The following is a 10,656-nucleotide window of genomic DNA, read 5'->3' as shown; positions in this document are numbered from 1 at the left end:
AGTAGAATTATTCAATGAAATTTGAGTAAAGAGATCAAATATAAAATCAAATAAAAGCAAAGTAAAATGATGAAAGAATAAATAAAAAACCTAACGAGTGGGACCACCCCTAACGTATCCTTTCCAAACTCTAACGAGTTTCACAATTCAATTGTGTTTCACGTGATCCTTTAATTTAATACCACCATATAATATAAGTATTATAGAATATACATTTATGGCGGGCAAACACCGTCTATATAATAAAACGACTACGCAGCAAATGAGTTATTAAGAGTTGTAAGTTCAACCATTTTTTTTTCAAGTTATTTCAGCCATGCAGAACTTCTATTCTAATTCCACTTATTACTACCTATCTATCATCTTTCTATTTTTCTTCGTAATTTTATTGAAACATTTGCTTCATCCTAGAAAAAAATTACCACCTAGTCCGTTGTCTCTCCCAATAATCGGCCATCTTTACCTTATCAAAAATTCGCTTCACCGAACATTAAACTCCTTATCAACTAAGTACGGTCCGGTTTTATATCTCCAGTTTGGCTGTCGAAATTTGCTTATTGTATCCTCCCCATCCTCCATGGAAGAATGTTTCACGAAAAACGATGTCATATTTGCAAACCGACCACGTAGCATGCTAGGTGATCGGTTTTCATTTAACTATACTGCTATTTTTTGGGCTCCGTATAGTCAACTCTGGAGAGTTCTCCGTCGTCAAACAGCAGTTGAACTCTTTTCTTCAAATAGTCTTCAAAAGTCTTCTTTAATTAGGAATGAAGAAATTAGGATTTTAATTCGTTCTTTGTTTAAAGCTGGTGAAAAGAATACACATGGCGGTACAAGAGTTGACTTGAGCTATTGGTTTTTTACTTTTGTGTTTAATGTTATGATGAGAATTGGTACTGGAAAAAGTTGTGTGAGTGAGGAAGATATGGGAATGGAAAAGGGGAAAAAGATTATTGAAGAAATGAGGGGGATTTTCTTTGCAAATTTGTTGGTTTTAAACGTGTGTGATTTTTTGCCAATTTTGAAATGGTTTGGGTATAAAGGGATTGGGAAAAAGATGGACTTAACGAACATGAAGAGAAATGAATTCTTAAGCGGATTACTTGATGAATTTCGACAGGAAAAAAGTATGAGTAGTGATCATAGAGCCAAGGGGAAGAAGGCGACGCTGGTTGAAACTCTATTGTCTCTGCAAAAAATTGAACCTGAATTCTACACGGACGATCTCATTAAAAGTCTTCTAGTGGTACGTACAAATGTTCCCTCAAATGTTCCTTGGTTTGCCTCATAATATTTACTATACGTACTATCAAGAAATATGTATATCCTTTCTAACTTTGCTGGCGTGTTTTTTGAGATAGATGTGAAATTGACTGAATTTTGAAAAAAGACTTATTTATGTTATTAGTTAAAAGTTTGGCTCTTCTAAGCCATTACCATTTGAGAAAATGTTTATCTATGCCATTATTTTTTAACTTCAATTTTGCAAAACCACCCAAACAATTTTTAACACTTTTCAATTGGAGTTTTGAATCAAATGTACTCTTTTTGCTCATTTTTGTTCAACAACATCAAGAACATATGAAGGACACCAACAACTCCAAATTTTCAACTTTTTCAATTTTTCACGAAATCACCTCAAATTTCAATAGTAGCTAGATATCAAAACTTAATATCTTTTAAGCTCAAATTCAACCTAACCCAACAAGACATACTTAAAAATTCTTCAAAGTTTCAAAATTTTAACCTCCTTTAATGGTAGAATTTTTTCCACAACTCCAAATCACTTGAAATTTTGAATATAGACAAAGTGAACTTTGACATAGTGTTTTTTGAGTCTATGTTCAAAATTTCAAGTACTTTGAAGTTATGGTGAAGCTTTTAACGGATGACATAAATGAGCTTTTTTTTCAAAGTTCGATGACATATCTGAGCCTTTTCCCTTTATAAAATATATACACAGTGTATAGATAGTGTATAATATACACATTTATACATACATGTACATATAATATACAGGTATACACAACATATACAACAGTGTAGATGTAACATATATTTTGGCCATTTTTGATAAACTAGACGGCCGAATGGTATATATCCGTAATTATCTCTATTATTAGTATGTTAGACTTCTTTTTATCTTACAAAAAAGTGAACTCAAAGTTTGTGAACTTAAAAATGTTAAATTTGAGTGCACTAACTTATGAGACAAAAATAAGTTTCACACGATTAATATCAAGGGAAACTTATCTAAATATACAATATTTAGAAATCATTTATCAATTATAGCTATATAATTTTAATACATCTATATTTCTTGTCTTTCCATACATAATGTAAATTTTTTATCAAAACAAGCCTAATACATTTTAAGACGTTTATAATACATTTATATTATATGCATAATATGTTTTTAATACATAGTATAATTTCTCTTGGTGCTTTAGGCTTTGTTTGTTGCGGGAACAGAGACCTCATCAATGACTATTCAGTGGGCAATGCGACTTCTTCTTGTTCACCCTGAAGCATTTCACAAGCTGAGATCAGAAATTGATAGCAAAGTGGGGAACGAACGCTTATTAAACGAATCCGATTTCACTAATCTTCCTTATTTGCAATGTGTAATAAAAGAGACATTGCGATTATACCCTCCAGTACCGCTTCTATTGCCTCACTACTCATTAGAAGATTGTACTATCGGTGGCTACGATATACCAAAACATACAATCCTAATGGTTAACGTTTGGGCCATACATAGGGACCCGGAGTTATGGGACGAGCCTAAAAAGTTCAAGCCGGAGCGATTTGAGGGTATGGAAGGGGCAAAAGAAGGGTTCAATTATAAATTTGTACCATTTGGTATGGGTAGAAGAGCATGCCCTGGAACCAATATGGGCATGCACATTGTTTCATTGGTATTGGGTTCGTTGGTTCAGTGGTTTGATTGGAAAAGTAGTATGGAATTTGAGGAAAATTATAGTAACTTTATGGATGCATGCTATGATTCTAAAGTAAGTTGCAGTAAGGATAAGCCTTTGGAGGCTATTTGCATTCCCCGTCAGAATTGTATTCAATTCCTTTCGCAGCTCTAACGATGATATTCGTCTATGTGTGTGTGTATTTTGTGTAATAAATGAGTATGCTAAATGGATCTTGTAGTGTGTTTAAGTGATATAAGTACTTGTCTTTCTATTCTAATGGAATGTACTACTCTCCCTTCCGTCTCAAAGAAATATAAATTCAATATTTTATTGGATACACTTTTTCAAAAAAATATAGAAACTTTTGATTTAATTAAAAAATAAATATAGAAGTAATTCCATTCGATTTGAAAATTTTGGAAGATGTATATTTCCTTATCAAAATTGGGAAACTTAAATAGCAACATGTCTTCTTTTAATCATGATTAATTAATATACTTTTTTGGTTAAGAAAACTAATTAATCTAAACCATTGATATTTAGGCAATATAGTTGTCACACATTTAAGCAGTAACTCGGAGAAAATTTGGAGAAGAATTAAAAGTCAAATGTTTGTCAAATAAGAGCCAAATCCAATTTTTTGTGCATTAATAAAACGTAGTGTTAAATGCCAAATGTTTGCCCCTTCACTTTCAGTCTCTCTATCTTCTCCGTATCTATCGTAAAGTGATAATAGTATATTGAATTTGTCAGTTACTTAATCAATTGCCTTTTGTTGATAATGAAAAGAATACTTCTTTAGTAGATTTCTTGTTTAACCTACATCTTTATCTTATACAAACCTCTTTCTTGTGGGATTGATTGGAAGTTGACAACCGTACATGCATGTCACAACTGTGTTGTAGTTCCGGGCCCAGAGGCGCACTCACGTTCAAGTTAGGGGGTCATGTGTGTAAAGGAAATTAATAAATGTGTTGATATATCTTGAAAGTGTAAATCATGTGATTAGCTATAGTTAGTAGTTGAGCTAATTATTCTGTTAGAAAGTGGTTAGAAGGTTGTTAGCTTGTTAGCATCTATACACGTGACTGTGAAGTGTTAGCATCAGTCAGTTACAAAATTAGTTAGAACAAATATACAGTTGTACACTTGTATATAAGCAGCTCACACTGCATCAGATTACTTCTAATACAAGAAATTCTTTTTTTCCTCTTATGTTCTTCATCTCCTTTTATCTTCTCAGCATGTTATGCAAACAAATACAGTAATTTTACATGGTATCAGAGCTTTCGAGTGCAAATCAAGGGAAATTTTATCACATACAGTGAAGAATTCGAGGGATTCTGTACTCATTTTTTCAATTTGTTGCCTTTTCAGTTCATTTCTATGGAGAATTCAGGAGTTTTAGGAGAAAATGATTCTGCTCCTGCGACTACAAATCCTATCAATTATCATCATCCTTTTTTTTTATCCATTTGATGCTCCTGTTTCGTTATCAATTGGAATCATGTTAACATGATCGGATAATCACACATTATGGAGCAGAGCAGTAGACCTTGCATAACTATGCAAAAACAAGCTTGATTTCATCGATGGATCAGTCACCCGAAGTCAATTCACTGGAGATTTAGCAAGGCTTTGGGATCGTTGTAATGTGATTGTTGTATCATGGATCATGTGCAATGTAAGTAAGGATCTTTTATGTTATACCTCGTATTTTTGAACGTTGGAATATTTTACACTAATCGAGATAAATTTAAGGATAAGATCATTTTGATATATGAGATAGAGATTTTTAATTCCTGATTTTAATTAAGTGTACGAATTGCTTATAAATTTTATTTGGTATAGAAATATTAATGGAGACTAGGGAATAATTAATTATGATTAGATTATTAAGTGAGAATTATTGATTAATTATGATTAATTAAGCTAATTAGGCTGCTAAGTGGGCCCCACTACTAAGTGGCAAAATCTGATTGGTCTTGGATGTTAATGGGACACATGTCAAGGGCCGGACATGTGTCACCCTTATGTGCTGCATACAAAGGGCAAGTGGATGACTAATAACCTCATTTCATCTTCTCCACAACATTAAATCATAGGGATAGAGAAAGAAATGCTCATGGCTATGGCTGATCCAAATCAAGTTCACCAAGCTTGATTCAAATTAATTTTCCATGGTATTTTAAATCAAAGAAAGGTCTATGGTAACGTGAATTGGTCCTTGAGGGAAACAAGGGTGATTATCAATTAAAGTTGCCAAATTCAGCAAATTAAGGAGTCAAGTTAATAAGGTAAGATTTGATCATATTCTACACGTTTTAGTAGGTATTTGGACTTGTTATAAATTGGTAGATATGAATTGAATACATGAAATTATGTATGTTGATGTTGAAGTGTTGCTGAGCCGTGTTAGGGGGCTATTATAGTCAGAATTGATGAGTTAATTGTAAGTAGTATTTTGAGTTGTTGTTATCATGAATTATGTGATGAGAGTGAAGGAATTAAATGATTAAAGTTGAGGTTGAATTTGTTTTGTGGGCTGTTGCAGAACTTGTGATGATATTAACATAGTTTTCTTGCATATGAATGTGATGTTGTCGTCGTGTATGGGCTAGTATAAATCACGAATTTGGATGAAAATATTGTATGAGATAACATATGAGAAACATAGGTGGTTTGCTTGGTGTATTCGTAGGTGTTCGTAAGATTATCGGGCATCTTTTTATGTTGTGGTTAGGGACTGTTTTGATATGTTGTTGTTGTTCTTGTTGAGCTTGGAAGAATAATGTTAATTAAGATTATACATTGTGTTGTATGTTGGTTGGAGCTGTTCTAATCTAAAAATGGTGGATTAATTTTGATTAATATTGTGGTTGTTATTGTGGCTGATTATATAATAAAAATGAAGGAATTTGATGTGTCAAGTTGGAGTTGTAATTATTCTAAGGGCTGGTTGTAACGTGTGGATGTTTGTGTTGAATTGAAGGATTAAGCATAGTTACGATTGTGCATTGTATGGTTATAATTGTTGGTATGTTATAAATTCTTTCGATAGGGTGTGATGACTGCGACCTATTAAGAGCAATTCAATAGTATTCTAGTCGTCATATTGATAATTAATGGAAGTCAAAAGGGTATATGGGCTGTTCGGAGTATTTTTGAATCTCATCCTAGCTAGTATTAACATAGCATTTGGACGTGTGATTGTTGAGGCTGCTTGGTGATTGTATGGCTGGTTTGGGCGTGAGAAAAGTGAGTGATGTAGGGGAGGTGCTATCCAATTTTCCAGAAATAGCCTACTAATGATAAAGTACATTTTATGCCTTTTCATAGCTTAACCCTAGTATTTAACGTCTTAATATAGGTTGAGACGCTATTGGGCAGCATATACATGTTGTGTGCGAATAAATGCTAAAGGTATGTAAAGCTAATCTTTTTTTCTTTTGGCATGATCCATATGAAAAAAACAGACGACGAACTTATAAATTCCAAAGAAGCTCTTATTCTTAGATACACTAGGATGGCTAATGTTCTTGATTTTCAGAAATTATATCATTGTGTCTTGATACATGTGTATGAATCCGGCCGTCCTAATTTGGTATAATTCATATTTTGGTATAATTCATAATGACAATCGAAGGGTGCTTGAAATGACTACTGTCTTGATTTTTAAATGATGGTTCATTTTGATTATTCTATTGAGTCTCAGATGATGATCTAACTGTACATGGTTGCTAATGATACCCTATTCGTGCATATTGTTATTGTTTTATCCACCGAGTCCTACGATAGGCCTGGTATATTATCATGTATGGATTCCACTACATTATTCACCGAGTCCCTTATTAGAGGGCAGGTACCTGATATGATAATACGATGTTATGATGATATGATTATGGCACTGAGTCCCATGATGGGCTGGATACGATATACGTGTATACGAATTTATTCACCGAGTCCCATAATGGCCCGGGTACGGCATATGACAATGATATGTATGGCTCTATTTATAAAATACAGGTACAGTGATTTCTTGATTATTATACTTGTCTCCTGAATCTCTATTTCAGATGTGATCTCATTTATGGTATTTTATGTTTTATATACTCAGTACATATTTTGTACTGACCCCCTCTCTTCGGGAGATTGCATTTCATGCACGCAGGTACAGATACTCATTTTGGGGATCCGCAACTTAGAATTTTCACTCAGCTATTTTGGATGCTCCATTATCTCGGAGCCTAGATTTTTGGTATCGATCATTTTGATGTATATATTTGGTTATCCAAGGGTACGATGGAGCCCTGTCACGTCATATGCTACTATTCATACTCTTAAAGGTCTGTAGATATGTATGGGTTGTATATAGATGTTATCCAACTGTACTAGTATGACTTACGTTTGGGACGTTCCCATTCATAGTGACAGCCTCGTCGGCTTGCGTATGTACATGTATATTTTGGAATGTGGGGTGTATATCTTTTGAGGATTGTGAATCCTCAGGAGACATGTGATTTTGGTATATATATGTGTGTGTGTGTGTGTATGTGACAGTTTTAAGATGGCGTTCTACCCGTATAAGTCCCATATCATGTTTAGTTCCTGATCGATTATAGGCAACAGGTGTATATGAGTGTCCAGTTCGGGCACCAGTCACGGCCCACGGGGTTGGGTCGTGACATTTTAAGTGGGGTGCTCTTTTGTTCAAATAGTAATTTGATTTGAGAGGATTTGAAGGAACGTTTTGATAAGATCAATAGTTCTAGAACTTTTCAGTTACACAAGGAAATTTTTACTTCTGTTCAAGGAGTATCTTTAGTATCTGTCTATTATTCTAAGCTCAGGGATCTATGGGATAAGTATGATTCAATTATGCCTCTTCCCTCTTGTGATTGTCCTAAGTCTAGAGAGTTCATTGAACATTTGCAGTATCAGAGAGCTTTACAATTCTTAATGGGATTGAATGATGGTTACAGTTAAGCAAGAAGTCAGATTCTAATAATGCCACAAGTTCCTTCCGTTAACGAAGTTTATGCTATGGTAAATCAAAATAAAAGTCAGAGAATTGTGGCAGGAACAAGTAAAATGGTGCAGGAACATTCTAATCCTGCAGCTATGTATACTTCCAGGACTAGTGGTGATGATTACAAACAGAAAAGAGGAAACATTTTCTGTGATCATTGTCACATGAAAAGACATACCAGAGGAGATTGCAATAAGTTGAAGAAGTGTGATTTTTGTCATCTAACTAGACATGCGAAAAGAGATTGTTATAGACTCATTGGATATCCAGCTGATTTCAAGGGAAAGAGAGACATCAAATGTGATGACAGCACCTATGACAAGTAGCAATATGTCTGGTAGTACTCCTATGCTTGACACTAATCTTGCAGGAACACAAGAGCTGATATATTCAAATCAACAAATGATGCATTCTCAACAACAAGGATTTCCTCAGTATTATCCTCAACAAATGCAGATGCATCCTAGATATGAATCATATTCTTCTCAGTATGTGCTATAACAACAATAACCTATGTTTGCATCAAACACATCTGGCAATAGAGATGCTACTGGTGGAAGTGCCACTATTACTAGTAGTGCTAAAATGGCAGGGACAACTTTCTTTCTAATTCAGGAAGAATTTATAAAATGGATAGTAGACACAGGAGCTATTAATCATATAATAAGTGATCATACACACTTACTTGCTGAAGGTCTGATAGAAAATGCAGGACAAGTCCAATTGCCCACAGGGGATTCTGTTAGGGTCTCACATGTAGGGAACTGTCACATTGGAGAAGGTGATGTTCGTACAGATGTTTTGTGTGTGCCAGCTTTCAAATTCAATCTTATGTCAGTTTCCAAAATGACAAAAGATTTGAATTATAGTGCTATATTTTTTTTAAAATTGTTGTGTGTTTCAGGATCTCTCATCTAGGAGATCTAGGAGGGTGAGGAAGATTGATAAAGAAGAGAAAGGTCTCTATACTTTATTCTCACCAACAGAAAACAAGAAATCTAGGATTAATAAGTGCTTTGCAGCAACACAAGAGGCAGATGCTCTTACTTGGCATCAAAGGGTATGTCATATTCCAATGAATGTCCTTAAGAGGATTCCTATGTTTCAAGATAGTAGTAAGAATAGTACTTTTACTTTGCATCATTGTGAAATATGTCCACTTGCTAGATAGACTAGACTACCATTTTCATATAGTGTGAGTAAGACTGCTACTATTTTTCAATTGCTACATGTAGATGTTTGGGGACCATATAAATAGGAAATATTTGATGGAATGAGGTTCTTTCTAACTGTAGTAGATGACTATTCAAGATGGACTTTGATTTTCTTAATGAGACTTAAATCAGATGTATTAATACTGTTGAAATATTTTTTTGTCAGTGTAGAAACCTAGTTTGGAAAGAAGGTTCAAAGGTTAAGATCTGATAATGGTGGTGAATTTTTCAGTCATGCTTATAGGAAATTATTTCAAGGGTATGAAATAATGCATGAAAGCTCTTGTATACACCACAACAAATTAGTGTGGTGGAAAGACGACATAGACACATACTTGAGACTGCAAGAGCAATGAAGTTTCAAGGTAGTTTACCAAATAGATTTTGGGGATTGTGTATTGAATCAGCTATATATATTTTGAATATGGTGTCCTCTACTGTACTGAGTGAAAAGTCACCTTTTGAGATGTTATACAGTAAAAATCCATCATTGAAGCATTTGGGAGTTATAGGTTGCTTATGCTTTGCCACAAGTCTTACTCAAAAGGACAAGTTCAGTCCGCAGTAAGAGCTGTGCTGGCTGGCTATATTGTTTATTAGAAAAGATACAAGTTATATGATCTTGAAAATATGATATTTTTTATGAGTAGAGATGTGGTCTTCATGGAGAATGTATTTCCATTTAAGAGGAGTGTAGAAGATCAGCATACTCAGTATATGCCACACCAACATTTTTCTTACGATGATCTGCTCAAGTTGCCTATTCCCACTACTTCTCCAGCTGCTGAACCAGTGGTTCTTTCTGTTAATGAATATGCTCCTCCTGATGTAGTTGCTCTGGATAACAATAATGACATTAATGGGATCACTCCTACGAGGGTTGTTATGGATACACCAGTTGTCACAATCACAAACAACTTAGATGTAGTTGGGTTCAGAAGATCACTAATGGGATCTAAACCTCCTATATGGCACAAGGACTATGTGGTGAACGCAGGTTCTACTACTTGTTTTTATTCCATTGCTAATAATATAGACTATACTGGACTGTCAGCCAAGTATCAAAGTTCTATGTCCAAGTTTTCAATAGAGGTTGAACCTACCAGTTATTCAAAAGTTGCAAAAGACCAAAGATGGGTGCAGGCTATGAGGTTGAGATATAGGATTTGGAGAACAATAAAACATGGAAGATCATGTCACTTCCCAAGGGGAAGAAGGCAATAGGCCGGAGATGGGTGTACAAGAGTAAATATAAAGCTAATGGTGAGGTTGAGAGATTGAAAGCTAGATTGGTAGCAAAGGGATATAGCTAGAAAGAAGGACTAGATTACGAGGAAACTTTCTCAACAGTGGTTAAAATGGCCACTGTGAGAGCTGTAATATCCATAGAAGCAACAAAAAGATGGAAACTATACCAAATAGATGTTTACAAAGCATTTTTACAAGGAGATCTATATGAGGAAGTGTACATGACTATTCCTGAAAG

At 34.4% G+C, this 10,656-nt stretch overlaps 1 protein-coding gene across 1 annotated transcript; it reads left to right on the top strand.

Annotated features, from left to right (window-relative positions):
- Positions 1 to 242: 242 nt before the first annotated feature.
- On the top strand, positions 243 to 3,262 carry LOC129902786 (cytochrome P450 81C13-like). Its single transcript, XM_055978188.1, has 2 exons — positions 243 to 1,249; positions 2,454 to 3,262. The coding sequence occupies exons 1-2, from the start codon at positions 317 to 319 to the stop codon at positions 3,096 to 3,098; spliced, it is 1,578 nt and encodes a 525-aa protein (XP_055834163.1). The 5' UTR covers positions 243 to 316; the 3' UTR covers positions 3,099 to 3,262.
- The last annotated feature ends 7,394 nt before the right edge of the window (positions 3,263 to 10,656 follow it).

This window comes from Solanum dulcamara, chromosome 9 (assembly GCF_947179165.1).
Source record: "Solanum dulcamara chromosome 9, daSolDulc1.2, whole genome shotgun sequence".
Classification (NCBI taxonomy): Eukaryota; Viridiplantae; Streptophyta; class Magnoliopsida; order Solanales; family Solanaceae; genus Solanum; species Solanum dulcamara.
This window is presented reverse-complemented; position numbering and strand designations above follow the sequence as displayed.